Source organism: Myodes glareolus, chromosome 16, assembly GCF_982192425.1.
Source record: "Myodes glareolus chromosome 16, mMyoGla1.1, whole genome shotgun sequence".
NCBI classification, from domain to species: domain Eukaryota; kingdom Metazoa; phylum Chordata; class Mammalia; order Rodentia; family Cricetidae; genus Myodes; species Myodes glareolus.
Window position 1 is genome coordinate 6135190 of NC_142041.1, and position 16834 is coordinate 6152023.

The window sequence follows — 16834 nt, forward strand, 5'->3', positions numbered from 1 at the left end:
AGTTCCTGACAGAGAGAGGGAAGAGTGGTTGACAAACTACGGCCATTGCTTTCCACAAAGAACTGAGATGGGCCTGTGAAGTGGGCAGCATCAGCGTGCTTGGAACTAGCTCAGGAGCCAATAGGATTCTGCCTTTGGTCTGTCCTAGAAGGACCTTGTGGGTCAACAACTTAGTGAGTAGTCATTGTAGGTTTCTAAGAACAAAAGTGACGTCATCTAATTTACATTCGAGAAAGCTCACTAGGGTCCAGAGATGTATATACCTAGTGTGAGCAGGCATCAGTCCTTTTGCACAACAAATAATAACACTTCATAATAACCGTGAAAATATATGAGATAGATTTGGGTAGTGATTCCCAACTTAGGGAATTTGGAAATAGCTTCCACTTTGTCATAAGGCGAAAGGTGAGATGGATGGAAGAGGAACGGAATGGGGAGGAGTCAGGAGAGAGAAAGCAGGCGAGCTCAGTGGGCCTTTGTAGCTGGTGGTGTGTGGGTACAGATGGCCAGTATGTTAGTATTATTAGAAGGCATACTCGGTAGCTGGAGAGGGCTGGCAATTAAGAGTGTACTTGCCTTGTTCAGGACCCAACCTCAGTTCCAGCACCCGTGTCTGACAGCTCACAGCACCAGTAACTCCACTGGCAGGGGATCTGCCCTCTTTTGCACTCACAAGTGGGTGTTTGCCTACATATATGCACAATTCTAAAACAGTAAATGAATAAGACAGCTCAGTAAAGTAAAGGCACGTGCCACACAAGCCGTCAGACCTGGGTTCTAGACCTGAAACCCAAATAAGGGTAGGAGAAGCCCAGCTCTACAAAATCGTCCTCTGACGTTTAAATACCTTCCATAGTAGTCAGCACTTGCACACCCAGACCATGCACACACAGTGGGAAGAAAGTGTTTTTATACTTTACATCCTTAAAATAGAAATAGTACTTTTGTATTCCCATTTTACATATGATAAAAGTAAAGTAGAGCGAATCCTGAGCAGAAATAAATATAATAAACAGCTAATAAATGGAACCTCTAACTATTGTAATTCTTGTTAAATTGCAGACAGTTATGAAATTCTTGGTGTACTATGCTGGTGATCTGGCCAATGTATTCTTTATCGTCACAGTGGGAACTGGTCTCTATTGGCTTATTTTCTTCAAAGTGAGTCAATTTCTGAATTTTTCCTGAATGTCATCTCCAAATAACTGGTAAACTGCTTTAGTAATAGAACTGCTTTTGTTTGGGGATATTTCTGTAGAAGCTCACCGCGGCCACTAAGCCCCCACCTGCTGGTGTGCTGTTCGTTGAGGCTGCCCATGTTCCCACACTTGCTTCCTCTGGCTTGTAAATTGTGTCCTGACAGCCTGGTGTGATTGTTGTTTCAGGCACAGAAGTCTGTCTCTGTTTTGCTGCCGATGCCAATTCAGGAAGAACGTTTTGTTACCTATGTGGGGTGTGCCTTTGCTATGAAGGTATGTGTCAAAGGACAGGGAACTCGGTTTCAGAAGCCTGCTAAGAAGCTAGTGCTTCTTTCAAATTGAGATGCTTTTATGATTTTTGGCATAAATTTTGTTTGGTTTTGAAAGAAAGCATCAATCTTTTTATTTTACATAGGAAATGTTCCTTTACTTATAATATTCCTTTTGAAGTTATGCCTTAAATCATTTTTTCAAAGAAATTATAAATATGCCTGAGAAATTATGTTATAGTTAATTTGATAAAATGATATTTCAGTATTGAATTTTTCCTTTAAAATCTGGAATGTGCTCACAATGGGACAAACAACCTTCCATCATGGATTTTCTCTGTTAATGAGGAGTGAAAGCCAACGCTGACGAAGCGCTGGGATTGTAGAAGCTGTTGTCAGTCTTTCCTCCTCCTCTTCCTGTGGCAGCAGCGTGTCCTCCTCCGGGGCTTCATCCCATCTGCTTTACCCACTGAGAAAGTAACTCTTCAGGACGCTACCGTCCTTGCTTGGCTTTTGTCCTTCAGTCAGTAATGCCACAGGAATGAGACTGGGTCTAAACTGACCACGCCTGCAAAGGAGAGAACTGTGTCAGCAACAGTCTGCTTCCCATCTCGGTCCCAGAGAGAGAAGACATAGGGGCGTCCGCTGCCTTCACATGGCTTTGCAGCCACCCTGCTCATAGAGAAGTCAGATAATGTACAGAGCCTGGAGGAAGGGCACCATTTAAACAAGGGGCCTGTAGGGAGGGGCGGAAGGACAGCTGTCTTTTTCATGCTCCTGTTTTAAGGACAGAAGGAAAAGAGGTGAATGGATAGATTGGTGCCTCCTGTGATTGCGCTGTCGTTTTTGTGATCAGTCTTAAATACTGATATTTTCAGGTGTTTTGTTGTGTGCTTTTTTTAGACTCTACAATTTTTGCACAAGCTCATCTCCCAGATTACCATAGATATATTCTTTATTGATTGGGAGCGGCCCAAAGGAAAAGTTCTTAAAGCTGTGGAAGGTAACTGAAGTCAATGTTTGTGCCCGAGTCCTGCTGCTGCCTTGCGGGGTGAAGGAGAACAGTGTTTACCGTTTCCTCTCCCCACAGGTGAGGGCGGTGTCCGGAGCGCCACTGTTCCCGTGAGCATATGGAGGACATACTTTGTAGCAAATGAATGGAATGAGATTCAGACTGTGAGGAAAATCAATCCTCTCTTCCAAGTGCTCACCACACTCTTCTTTTTGGAGGTATAAACTGTGTACTGTGGGCATTTGATGCGGCTGAGTGCAGCTTATTAGCCCTTCACAGTGTTACTCTGATCGCAAGTAAGTTCTCAGACGGTGGAGCTTGTTCTCTGGCAGATGTCCTTATTTTCCCCCTTTATCCTTTCTATAAAACAAAAGGAAAACTGGCTCAGTTGTGATGAGTCCCTGGAAGGTGCGCTGTCGGGGCCTCTGAAGTGCACAGGGCAGTGCTGTGGGAGCGTCCACACTGTGTGACGGACTCACCACGTCCGCCTCCTGAGCTCCTCCTCTGCAAAGCCCAGACTCTTCCTTCTGCTGCAGCCGTGCATTGGTCCTGCAGTCAGTCACTCTCTCCTCATCTCTGCAGCCCCAGGTCCCCACCCTTCCTCTTCGTGGCTCATGGATTTGAACACTCTGGGTTTCTAGGGGTAGCTTTTGTACCAGTGGTCTGCAGCAGATTCCCTGATGAACTTGTATAAAATACCCGTGTACATTATCATTATAGATTTTAATTTTTGGTAGCTTTTAGGTAATCCCATCTGTGTATTTTCAAAAATCTTCCTTCTGAATGACCCATATTCCCACCCCTGCCCCAGAACCAACCACTATTGTATGTTTGCTATATCCCAGCTACTTGGGAATTTGGGGTGGGAGGCTCACAAAGTCAAGTCCTGCTTGGGCTTCAGAGTAAGTTCAAGGCTAGTCTGGACAGCTGCCAAGGCCTTTTCTCCAAGCAGTTCTAGGAAAGGGGGTGCAGGAGGCTATCGCTCAATAATACAGCAGTTACTAGCATCCATGAGGCCCTCGGTTACTCTCTGGCGTGTCCCCTCCACACAGAGTATGTTTTTACCTACAGCATAGTTTGTCAGTGTCCGCATATATAGTGGGGTGGCTGGATTCAACAGCACTTCTAGTCCCTTGCATCCTACTTTTTGATAAAGCAGTGTTTGTTTTTTGATACTGTTTGGATGAAGCCAGGTGTGGTAGTTCAGGACTGTAAACCAGCTCTCCAGAGGTGGAGGTGGCTCACAACCATCTGCAATGAGGTCTGGTGCCCTCTTCCAATCTGCAGATATATACACACAGACAGAATATTGTATACATAATAAATAAATAAATATTTTTTTAAAAAAAGAATTCAAGGTCATGTGCATAGCAAGTTCCAACCTAGCCTAAGCCAAGAAGAGCCTACTTCAAACTCCAAAATAGTAAAAAGGGTTTGAATATTTGATGAACTTGAAAAGGTATTGCATGTTTCTGCAATTAACTTTGCAAAACACTAGAGAAAATAGAATTGTATAGAAACCTTGCTGTAAAAATTCTCAGGCCCTTGTTTTCCAAGGAGAAGAGCCATGACAGTCAGTGTGACAGACCCATCAAACCTCCCTAACTGTGGCTTCATTTCGTCCAAGAAGGGACATTCCTTGGAAGACGTTTTGGAATGTATTGTTTTGAAATACAGAAAGTATTTAGCGTACTAGCACTACATGTTAAATACTTATAAATTGCTAGTTATTTGTTTAACTTATTGGTAGTTTTAGGTTTGTAATTTGTGTCTTGGTTTTCCTGATGTTTCCAACCTTGGGTGTTTTAGTTTTTCAAGGCGAATAAAGAAGAGTATTTATTTCATTTTCAGTCTGGAAGGGTTTTCTTTACCTATGTCTGTTTAAATTCTGTTTAAAAGTTTTAAAAATTTAAAACTTTTCCTTTTGCTTCAGGTTGTGGGATTCAAAAACTTAGCTTTGATGGATCCATCCTCTAGCCTTTCTAGAAACCTGTCTGACTACATGGCCCCTTACAGCCGCATCTTGAGATATGCTGTGGCTACTGCTGTCTGGCTGGTGATTGGGATAATACAGGTAACGAGACTGTACTGTAGGTACAATGCCTGTTTATAGCCCTGCCTATATACCAGTGTCTCTCAAAATGCTGAGTGCTACAGCAGAAAGAAGGTGACAAAGGCAATAATAATGACTATTTGTACTGTATCATGATCCGGGCACTGGGAGATCCATGGCTTTACACACACTAACTACTTAGTCTGCACTTTAGCCTTCAGAGATGGGTTAACAAGCAAAGAGTCCTGAGGCTCTGGAGAGCTGAATGCTTTAAGTCTCACAGTTAGAGTTGGCAGCACAGGGATTAACCTAGGCAGTTTGGTTTCACAGTTACTTCCTATTCTCTGAAGTGTCTTTTGGAGATGCAGATCCAGGTCAGACTCTGGTTTAAATGTAACTAAGGAGCCATATATACTTCTATACTTTGGGTATTTTCTTTTTCTTGTTGTTTATCTTTATTTAGACAGTGTTTTCTTTACCTATGTCTGTTTAAATTGTCATTTTCCTTTCCATTGGATTCAAATGGCATTCCATAACTGAGAATGGGCTTTTCCCCCAGAGCTGGGAACTGAGCGCAGGGCCTTACATATGCCAGCAAGCGCTCTACTCTGAACCACGCCCCCAGCTGAGAACTGGCTGTAGGAATCCACACTTCTTTGCATTTTAACACTGCTCAGAGTTGAAGCTGCAGAGCTGGGCTGGTGAGAGTTAGAGAATGGCCACCAGGAGAGGACGACACACAGGAGCTAGGATTTGGAGAGTGTGCTGTGTCTTGTGACCATACCCACTCCCTCTGATCTTACAGTAGCCTTGTTGGAGAGGATTTCACAGAATACCATCTGAAAATTGCCCATTTAATTAAATGTAACAACAAAGCAAACCAGGAAGGGGGAGGGACAAGCTATTCCCTTCCACCTTTTTCTCATGAAAAAGAAGAGTGGAGGTCGGAAATACAGGCTGAAGAGGTGACTTGGTGTCATCAGGACCCAGAAACCTGTTCTTCTCTGTCGGGTGGAACTCTGTCCCTGAGTTCATCTCCTGCTCCATAATGACTGATGGTTTGCAGGAGGGAGCTGGGAGTCTGGTTTCCTGGTCCCTTGTTAAGTCTTGGGGCTAGAGAAATGGCTACTTAGGAGTGCTCCACTCTCCTTTTATCTTTATGACACACAGCCAAGACAAAACAACTGGGGGTCATAGGTGACCATGGAGGGTGTCAGGGCGGAAAATCAATCAGGAAGCTGAGTCTTCCCACGGACAAGGCTGCTCGCTGGATTGGCTACAGGCTCGTGCTCCAGTAGGTTTCTCATGCAGCACAGGACCGCCTGCCCACAGAGTGGTGTCGCCCACAGGTAACTGGGCTCGCCTGCATCAATAATAACCAAGGTAGTCCCCAGCAGACATGCCCGAAGGCCAGTCTGAAACTCCTTTCTCAGGTGACTCGGCCATATCATAGTTTGACTTAGTGATTTAAACTAGCTCTAACAGCACTGGGCACTCTTGCAGGGGACCAGAATTTAGTTCCAAGGACTCAACCTGTGTGCTCACAGCTGTAACTCCGGCTCTGGAGCACCCAGTGACCTCTCTGCCTCTGTAGATGTCTGCATGCACATATATGTATTCACCAGCAGACACACACACTTCAAAGTAAAAGCTTTTTTAAAGAAAAAAAAGAGTCTTTGTGAGGTACCATTCAGTATCTCTGGACTCAGACTTAGTCATGTGGCCACACCTAACTGCTAATGCCCTTTGGTGAGGCATCTGTGTGCCTGCCCAACAGACAGATCTGTGGCTAAGAAGAAAGGGGACAGTAATTGGCAGGCTTGCCGCCACCTAACCGCGTTCTGTGCTCTCACTCTCAGGCCAGTCAGAGAGCCTTTCTCTCCATCGCGGTGTTCTGAGGCCATTTGTCAGGGAGTCACGGCTTCTCGTGTGCATCTGACCGCTCTGCGTTGTGACAGTTAGGCATTAGCGCCCACGCCTTCCACATGTTAAGACTGTGACTGTTGTCGTTTTCATGTTCTTTGTGTGTGCATGTATGTGTGCACGTATGTGCGCGTGTGTATGTGTGTGTGTGTGTGCATGTGTGTACGTGTGTGTCATTGACTTGTTATTGCTGCCATTATTGTTTGGTGAGTACTAGAAGTCAGCTGCCGTAGGGTCAAGTCCATTCTTAGACTTCAGCATGGTTTCTATAGTAGACCTTGTGTTGAAGACGTGGGCATGCTCCCACAAGAGCTACCGAGGGCGTGTGAGGCGTTGCTGTGACGGTATCTGACAGGATGTGAGATAGTCAGCAGGGATGAGCTCAGCATGAGGGAGCAGGGGGGTAGCTCTGAGTAGGGCAGTTAGGAAATAGGTTTCTCTGGAACATCCTGAAAGGTCTGTAATTGAAACGTTAATTCATAAAATGTCCTTACTTTGTATTGCTATTAAATCTATATAATTAAACACTTAAAAGTATTTCATTTGAAAGTTAATATATTATCAATAGTTAAAATTTAATGTTAAATATGTTTTTATATGCTATTCTGTTCAGAATTAATTTAAAATCCATAAAGTTTTTAATGGCTTTTGAAATTCACAATTTCTCAAAAAATTTGAGAAAAATTGGAAAAGTATCTTGACCAGCAATACATTGCCTTATTCAAATGTGTGAGTGGGTGGTATACATACCTATTTGTATAAGCGTGTGCACATGTACGTGTAGGTGTACGTCTGTATGTGTGTACATGTGTAAGCCGGATATCAACATCCAGTGTCTCTTTCAGCTACTCCACTATACTTCTTGAAGGTCTCTCAGTGAGTGGGGGACCCGCCCATCTCCACCCTCGTGCTGAGGTTAGCTGCATGCCTCCACAGCAGGCTTCTGATGTGGCTGCTGGGGATCCTGACTCAGGGCCTCACACATGTGCAGCAAGCTCTTATATACTGAGCCCTCTGCGCAGTACTAGTATATACTAACTTTGTAAGTCACTTTCTTCCCACCTTTGTCTTCCCTTGTTTAGTTAGCAAGATAAGTTTTTAAAATTCAAAATGGACTCACTCAGTAACTCCTGACATAATTCTGAATCTCCCTTCCTTTGAGATTAGAGTCAGAACTGACAAGTGGGATGTTATCCCGTGGAAACCTTTAGAGCCACCGTATGCTTGGTTTTTTGTTTTGTTTTGTTTTTCTTAAAATGCTGCACTGTGGTTGGCAAACACTCATGGCCTGACTGACTGTTTCAGGTTTTCTTCTTTGGGGCCTTTTATGAGCGATTTGTAGAGGACAAAATCCGGCAGTTCGTTGACCTGTGCTCCATGAGCAACGTGAGTACCTTCCGACCGTCTGCAGCTGTGGGTGTCCATCTGCAAAGATGCGGTGTGTTTACAGATGGCTGCAGTGTGTGTACACATCTAACAGACGGCAGTGTGTGCACATCTAACAGACGCAGTGTGTTTACAGATGACTGCAGTGTGTGTACATATCTAACAGACACGGTGTGTTTACAGATGACTGCAGTGTGTGTACATATCTAACAGACTGCAGTGTGTGCGCATCTAACAGACACAGTGTGTTTACAGAGGACTGCAGTGTGTGCGCATCTAACAGACGCAGTGTGTTTACAGATGACTGCAGTGTGTGCACATCTAACAGACACGGTGTGTTTACAGATGACTGCAGTGTGTGCACATCTAACAGACACGGTGTGTTTACAGATGACTGCAGTGTGTGCACATCTAACAGACATGGTGTGTTTACAGATGACTGCAGTGTGTGCACATCTAACAGACACGGTGTGTTTACAGATGCACTGCCCATGTGTGTGCACATCTAACAGACACGGTGTGTTTACAGATGCACTGCCAATGTGTGTGCACATCTAACAGACACGGTGTGTTTACAGATGCACTGCCCATGTGTGTGCACATCTGACAAAGCGGTGCTTTTGCAGTTTAACAAGTTGGTTTGTGATGGGTTATTAATCTAATTTTCAACCAGCTTTTAATCTGAAGAATAGATACAATGTTCCACAAGTTAATATTCCTGCCTTAGCTTTTCTCTTTTTTATCCACAGTCCTTAATTATGAATAATTAATAATTCATTGATCCTACAGCCCCTGAAATATATTTATATTTTAGAATGTCTTCCTTTCTTAGAAAACAAGTCCTGTGTTCTTTCCATCTATAATAACAAAACAAAACCTTTATTATCATCACTACCTTGTTTTCCATTTTATGTACTTCCTAAACAGTCAGTACTTATTCTTTTGGAGAGGGGAATGATTTTAACAAAAACTTGGTTTGGCGTTTTGTAGATGAGCCTCTGATTTCTTCTCCTTCTGTAGGTGTCCGTGTTTCTGCTGTCACACCGGTGTTTCGGGTATTACATCCACGGGAGGTCAGTGCACGGACACGCAGACACGAACATGGAGGAGATGAATATGAACCTCAAAAGAGAAGCGGTAGGAATACAGTCCACGTCTTCCCCATGTTAAAGTGAACCTGAAATGCTCACAGGTGACTTCTGAGAGCTGCAGGGATACCATTCATGACCCTGAATATAAGAGAGTCAGTTTTGTCTTGTAGTTCCCGTGTGAATTGCTTTTCAGAGTATCAAGTAAAGCAAGAAAGTTCTTCCTCAGCCGGGAAGAAAACGAGCATTTAAGTTATGAGATCACTATTTTACAGTGACTAATACATGAGTGAGCGTGTGCTCCCGTCACAGTGGACGCCATCACGGGTGCATGTTGGGGAGCAGGGAACGGAGAGTCAGGACATAGTTGGGACACACTGGCTCCTCCTTTTCAACAAGTTAAAAATGAGGCAAGCTGACATTGTACACTTCCTGATATGATGTAAAAATTGAGCCTGACTGTAATCAAACCTCTAGATCTCATCACAGTTTTCTAGGAAATGACAGAGACTGCAGGAACTGCCTAGCAGATCCAGTGCGGAATGCCACAGAACAAATGGCTGTTTTCAGACACACCAGTGACGGAAAGGGAGAAGTGGGGCGGTGTGGGAGACACACCAGTGACGGAAGGGGAGAAGTGGAGCGGTGTGGGAGACAGCTGCTGTGTGCTGAGGGAAGCCTGGGAAACAGAGCAGTGAAGCTCAGGATACGGACTTTGGATCCTGATTCTGTCTTCAGGAAAAATCTGATTTAATGGTTTCAATGTTAGCTTATATTAAACAATGATTCATTTTGTTAGGTATAAAAATGACAATGGTAGTTGTTTTATTAAGTCCTTTTTGAGATCCACAGGTGAAATGACAGGATCTGAAGTCTGCTCTAAAATACTCTAAGGAAAAAAGGAATTTGGGGAGATAAATGAGACAAAGATGAGTTAAATGTTGGTCATGTTGAAACCTGAGGGGGACTGATCTGGTGTTCTTTCTGCTATATACCCTTCCTCAAAAAAACAAAAGTAGGAACGCTTAAGAAGAAAGCCTTAGGGGTGACCGGGCCTGTATCTGTGACTTGTGAGAACTCAGGAGCTGACCCACTCTCTTAGCTCTCAGAAATGAGAGTCGGACAGTTAGCTGTAATCATTTAAACCATAAGCCCCTAAAGCCTGTGTCGGCTGAAGAAGGGCATTAAAGCACAATGAACAGAAAGCCTTAAGAAGCAGTAAAAATTGACTTTACTTTAGTACACATGTATCAGTAACAAATAAGACAGCAAACTGGGGTAAAGTGCTTATAACAGATATGTTAGCAGTATTGATATCCAAAAACATGGTTTTCCCTCTTTAACTTACTGTACTTTTTGAAGCTAATAGTTAACAGCATTAAAGAATGGGTGTCCATAAAGCAATTGTTATCAGAATAAACTTTTACAAATGGAAAATGTTTTGATTAATATACACCAGGAGCTTCTTAGGACTTTTTATTCTTTAACTGCTTATGTGTATTTAACTCAATGAAAATTCTAAATATGAGTAGCTAATTAGATTCTAGATTTTAAGAAGAAAACATGTAAAAGTTGGAGGTTATTATATAAGTTAGTTTATCTTTACAATAAAATATCTCTGAAGTAGGTGCTGAAATATTTTCTATTAAAAATGGGAGCCCATGTGTGGTGCTTAGGCAGCTGTGGTACATGGTTCCTGGGTCTGCCATGAGGGCGTCATGTCAGACAATGAGCCCATGTGTGGTGCCTTAGGAGGCTGTGGTGCATGGTTCATGTGATGAGGGCGTCATGTCAGACAATGAGGACAGTTTCAATAGCAATGACTTTGAAGATGTGGAGAAAGATGAAGGCCTAGATGACTTGTAAGATGCCTCAGAGGAGAATCGGGAGAATATAGAGTCTTCCTCCCTGGAGAGCATCCACAGGCCAACTAGAAGTGAATCTCCCTCCACCATGACCAAGGTCTGCGAGTCCACGTGCTGGGCCCCAGAGCGCTGCCGATCATGATGTGTGCCCAGCGATGGTAGCACAAGGGAGGGAAGCAGGCCCAGCCCCACGAAGGAACTCAAGCCCTGAAAGATCCCCATCATTAGGAGGAAGCTGTGAGGATGGGGGTGTGGCTCCATCATCTCTGACTGGGCAGAGCTGTCAGACTGGACCTGGGTACCATTTCTACGATGCCACTTTTCATCTCCCCTTCCACACACACCACAGTTGGCTTATAGAGTATGTAATGACATGAAAATCGCTCAGGATATGATGATGGACAAAAGAAGGAGTCATTGTGATCCTATATTGTTGTTGACCAAGTGTTAGGACGTAGAAGTCTTGAAATGAAGTCCTTTAAATACCTTTAGTCCAGATGTTTGAAATATTTCTTCAGAGTTTAGACATTCTCCACAATTATCTGTACTCTTTTATTTGAAATTTTCACGTAAAATATAGAAGCTCATTGCATATATTCTTACTTTAAATTTGTGGGAACCAAGTGCTGTGCTGTTTGCTGATGGCTCAGAGTTCTGAGTTCTGAGGTGGGAGAGTGGGTGTCACAGAGCCAGAGTCTGACGAACCCTTGAGCCACCAGTGGAAACCAGCGCGACCGCGAGCTCACACAAAGCACGTGCTTGTGATTGTCAGTCTTCAGTCTTGGGAGAAGACAGCCTGTCCATAACACTCGCCGCTGCATCTTTTCTCACAAACATTAAAAGCAGTAAGGTTGATCACAGTGAGCTAAGAATACCAAATACAAGGTGAACTGGGTAGTGTAGGTAGCAGAGTAGAGGAGTCACCGTGGAGACCTACAGGGGAGCTGGGATAAGAGTGCAGGGAACATGGCCAAATCTGGAGGGATGGGGGAACCTTGAGTAACATTAGAATCTTTGTGCAGTATCAGCCAAATTCCACCAGGTTCATCAGTCTTGTAACATGTGACACTAGCTAAAGAAAATGGTGTGCTTCTCTTTCTAAGAAAGGCCTTTTGCAGTCATTTCTACCTTAATGTAAATCCTTTAAATTTTTCAGGAAAATTTGTGCAGCCAAAGAGGTTTGGTGCCCAACACGGACGGGCAGACTTTTCAGATCGCAGTGTCTGATCAGATGAGACAGCACTACGACAGAATCCACGAAACGCTGACAAGGGTTTGTAAAGTTTGCTCACGTGTGTTTCCGCAGCACAAAGTGTGTTATATTTATATATTTCTCTTTTTCATTTTAGAGAAATGGCCCCGCCAGGTTACTGAGTTCATCAGCAAGCACTTTTGAACAAAGTATAAAAGCGTACCACGCGATGAATAAGTTCCTTGGCTCTTTCATTGATCATGTATGTATGTTTGCTGGTGTCTCTATAAGCAAGGGTCGTCTGCTGCTTTTGAAAAGTTAAATGGGGGTTCTGTTATAGTTTCAGCCGTGTCAGGAAACCTCTTACTGTTTTTGTTTTCTGACTCATTTAATACTTACAAATAATATTTTAAAAGACATTTATAGTCACTAACAATGTATGGTTTCAAGAGAAAGAGTGTATAAAAGATGTGAATTTAATGTGCCCATTAGCAAATTATGGTCCTCTTAAATGTGTCTGTACTAGAATTTTATGTCACCAAAATGTTATTTATTACTCATTGAAATGCTTACACTATGATTGTATTCTTAAAGGCATCTTATAAATCAATTTTGAGTATCTCTAGCCTTAAATATATTCACAGAATTTAAGATTTAAAACTTTTCTAAAAATACTTTTATTGTAAATACTACTGTAGTGATTTATTTTACAGAAATTTCTCATATATATCATTCATTCCTCATTTTTTTCTGCTTCTCATTTTGCGTTCATTGGAAAGCACTTATTTCATTACAGTTTTTTCATGGCTGTCTTCTCAAACCAGGTTCACAAGGAAATGGATTACTTTATAAAGGATAAGCTGCTTCTGGAGCGGATCCTGGGGATGGAGTTCATGGAGCCCATGGAGAGGAGCATCTTCTACAACGGTGACTCCGCAGCCCTGCTGAGCCCGAGTCCTGCGTGCACGTTTGGGGGAGGCGGAGGGGTCTTGAAGTCGTTTTCTTACTGATTTTTGTAATTTTATAGAAACAAGAGAACTTTGTTAGCTCAGCCTCATGGGACTATAGTCGTTTCTGTGTTCCATTTTGTTTTGGAGAGGCACGTGGTGAAGGCAGTTTAGAAGCCACTGCTCGTGAGCATGGCCACTGAAGTCTGTGAATGTGTTATACTCTGGAGCATGGTGCAGGCTGAGTTAAAGAAATGAGCCAGGCACTAGGAATATCGCTTCAGAGTCTTCTGCCTTAGGTTAAAACCCAACTCGACACTTGCTAGCTTTGTGAACTTCAAAGTGTTGTTTAACCTTTCTGAACATTTAAATCCCTTTCGCTCTAAACTTAGTGTGACCTTCTAAAGGGTTTTCGGAATTTTCACATATAAAGAGCCTAAAGCGGAATATGGGTAGGTGCCAAGAGAGGGGAGTAGGGTAGGTGCCAGGAGAGGGGAGTAGGGTAGGTGCCAGGAGAGGGGAGTAGGGTAGGTGCCAGGAGAGGGACTTTAACTTGACTCTGTATCTTATACGTGGTTTTGTAGACGAAGGCCATTCTTTCAGCAGCGTGCTGTATTATGGAAACGAGGCCACGCTCCTTATCTTTGATCTGTTGTTCTTCTGTGTTGTGGACTTGGCTTGCCAGAATTTTGTTTTAGCGTCCTTCCTCACGTACCTGCAACAAGAGGTAAATCTACACACATATCCTGGGTTCCTCTAGAGCAGAGTGTGAGAAGTGTGGGTATCTTTCTTTTTTTCATTTTACATATACCAACCACAGTTCCCCTTCCCTCCCCCTTATCCCGCTCTCCCCACACCTTCCCCCCCACTCAACCTCAGAAAGGGCCTCCCATGGGGAGTCGAGTCGACAAAGTCTTCATATCAGGTTGAGGCAGGACCAAGCTCCTCCCCACTGTATCAGGGCTAAGCAAGGTGTCCCTCCACAGGGAATGGGCTCCAAAGAGCCAGTTCATGCCCTAGGGGTAAATACTGGTTCCACTGCCACAGAACCGTTAACCACCTTCAGAGGGCCTGGTTCTATCCTATGGTTCCCCAGCTGACAGTCCAGAGTCCGTGAGCTCCCACTAGCTCGGGTCGCTGTCTCTGTGGGTTTCCCCATCATGGTCTTGACCCCTCTGCCCATATAAGCCCTCCTTCCTCTGGTATTTATATTCTTAAGGAGTGTATGACCAGGTTTCAGGCATGTTTGGAATGTGATCAGCCCTGCCAAAGAAAGGAGGAGCCGTTCAGGAGACCACACCCTGCACTCTTTCCCTGGGGACAGTGAAATGCCAGGATCCACTTGTCCTTAGCTACCCGTCTCCTACATGCCAAAAGTGAGCGCTAGTTTTTATTAGAGTCCCATACAGACAAAACAGCAAGGCCTAGAGACGCCATTCAGGGCTGTACCCAGCTCACACAACCTCACCTGTGTGCAGTAACTAACTGAGTGGCTAAAACCTCTGAGATGGACAGTTCAAGAAAAGGCAGCTGCTCCTGAGATGCCGTTATTGTAGCCCCAATACCGCCTGCACGAAGGAAGGCTTGCCCTAGGGCTTGGTTTATTATCCCTGGATAGAGGTCTACAATCAGGCACAAACTCTGTCTTTACCAAAGAGATGCTTTTGATGTTTCTGTAGTTTTAGACAGTTAAAAAATTTCCTTAAGTATTTACAAGTATGTTCTTGTGAATATGAGAGGTATATATTAATTCATAAAAGTATTTCCTAATATTTTATAGTTTCAAAATGATTGTATCAAGTAATTAAAATACTCATTCATGACAAGAAAGGGTTGAGAAAATTGACTAATTTAGATATTTAAAATTGGTTTGCATATTTAATTTTTATGAATATTTAATTTGCTTCTCAACTGTTTTATTTTTCCAGATTTTTCGATTTATCCGCAATACAGTAGGACAAAAGAATTTGGCAACCAAAACTCTAGTGGATGAGAGATTTCTTATCTAACCTGTGCCTACAGAACTGAAGGCCTGGGTATAATTGTGGCACGAGCCGTGATGTCAAGTTATACTTTTTAAAACTTGCAATACATATTGTTCTTTCATTTTTTTATACAGAAAAACTTATTTTTATAGCTTGTAAATATGAAATATAGTAGAGAGTACTATTTCCCCATTGTGTATTGTATTTAATTTACTAAGTATCACATTAGCACTGACCATAAGACAGAGAAGGAAGGAAGGAGGAAAGAGAAGCCTGCGGTTTTCCGTGGTCAGACGTGACGGCAAGCTCTCTGCCATCACTTGGTATCATCAGGACACATGACGGCCTACGTTTTCTCAGAGTTACAAGTCTAGTTGATTCTAGGCTCAAAGCTAGCGTTTAGTTCAGTATTTGCATGTTTTACTTATGTTTATAATTAAATAAACATTTAAAGATACTTTCAAATTTACTTAATGTTTCTGGCTTGTATTATTCCTGCTGCAGTCACCTCTGTTTGTGGGTGGGCAGCTCCCTATAGGACAGTGTGACGTGCAGTACAGCCCACTGCAAGCCTGCTCTCATGTTATTTACATTTACTGATGCTGTAGGAAATCCTACAGCCAGTAGCCTGTAAGTTATCCGCCCACTTGGGCGTGGCCTCTCTGCGTGATTCGGTTACTGTTCTCCGTTCAAGCAGAGGATATTGATTTGTGAGTCTACCCCTAAATAAATAACCATTTATTATTCTCAATTCTGAGCTAGTGTGGGATTTTTTTTAAAGCATCCTTCATATTAAACTGATTTTTTTCCCAACGTAGGATTTTTCACACATTTTAATATTTAAGAGTACTCTTCCAAAGTGCTGCTTTTCAGTTATGAATAAATACTATAAATAACAGACTGCAAATATACCTCGTTATATTGACCAATTTTTGAAGGCAAATTTAGGCTTCATAAGTCAGTAGTTTATTTTTTGGTTTTGTTTTTTTGTTTTTGGAGACAGTTTCCTGTGTAACCCTGGAACTCACTCTGTAGACCAGGCTAGCCTCAAACTCAGGAATTTGCATGCCTCTGCCTCCCGAGTGCTGGGATTAAAGGTGTGTGGGCATCACCACCTAGGCTCCTATCTTATTTTTTAATAAGGAAAAAAATGGATTCAAAATACAATTAAAGTAGCCTGACAGTGGTGGCGCACACCTTTAGTCCCAGCACTCACAAGTCGGGGACAGACGGTCTCTGAGTTCAAGGCCAGCCTGAACAGAGTGAGTTCTAGGACAGCTGGGGGTATATAGAAAAACCCTGTCTCAGAAAACAAAACAAATACAATTCAGATAAGTTCTAAGCCACATAGAAGCCACATAGTTAATCAAGATACTCTTAGGTAGTTCTTTTTGTGTCCTACCATATGCGTAGAGGACCCCGGCACTGCTAGATAATTATCATATTCCAGAACCAACATTTGGACTGCTTTCTACAGTGATGCCGTGTAACTACTTAAATGCAATACTGTGTATATACTGTATATATTTATGAATGGAAAATGTGTAATAAAATATTTTACATTTCTATTACCTTTTTGACTTTTGTATACCAGAAGACCTAGCATTCAAGAATGCACTGTGTCAGGGCAGGGGATCCAGCTGCCGCCCAAGCTGGATCTTTCCTTTTCCCTTAGTTTTTGGATGACTGAACAGAAAAGGGAAGAAGGAAAGAGTTGGATCGTTGGGACTGTGGTTTCTGAAGGACCCCATAGCAGGATGTCTTTATAAAAGCCACAGAGGTGATACATGACACAGCATAGTTTTAAAACGACCTACACAGCACAATGTCATCCCCCACTCCACAATAAATCGTTACTACTAAGGTAAATGCTTTAAATAAATTCAAAATACAGGATCTGGTTCTGCACTGCTGA

At 42.9% G+C, this 16834-nt stretch overlaps 1 protein-coding gene across 1 annotated transcript in view; it reads left to right on the forward strand.

Annotated features, from left to right (window-relative positions):
- Tmem67 (transmembrane protein 67) overlaps positions 1–15388 on the forward strand; it is a 39081-nt gene extending 23693 nt beyond the window's left edge. The window contains exons 17-28 of the mRNA XM_048420161.3: positions 1063–1161; positions 1386–1472; positions 2372–2471; positions 2559–2698; positions 4414–4554; positions 7762–7842; positions 8863–8979; positions 11952–12068; positions 12145–12249; positions 12812–12914; positions 13519–13661; positions 14863–15388. Of these exons, the coding sequence (XP_048276118.3) occupies positions 1063–1161; positions 1386–1472; positions 2372–2471; positions 2559–2698; positions 4414–4554; positions 7762–7842; positions 8863–8979; positions 11952–12068; positions 12145–12249; positions 12812–12914; positions 13519–13661; positions 14863–14943 (1314 nt within the window). The 3' untranslated portion in view covers positions 14944–15388. The remainder of the gene's footprint in view (positions 1–1062; positions 1162–1385; positions 1473–2371; positions 2472–2558; positions 2699–4413; positions 4555–7761; positions 7843–8862; positions 8980–11951; positions 12069–12144; positions 12250–12811; positions 12915–13518; positions 13662–14862) is intronic.
- Positions 15389–16834: the final 1446 nt, after the last annotated feature.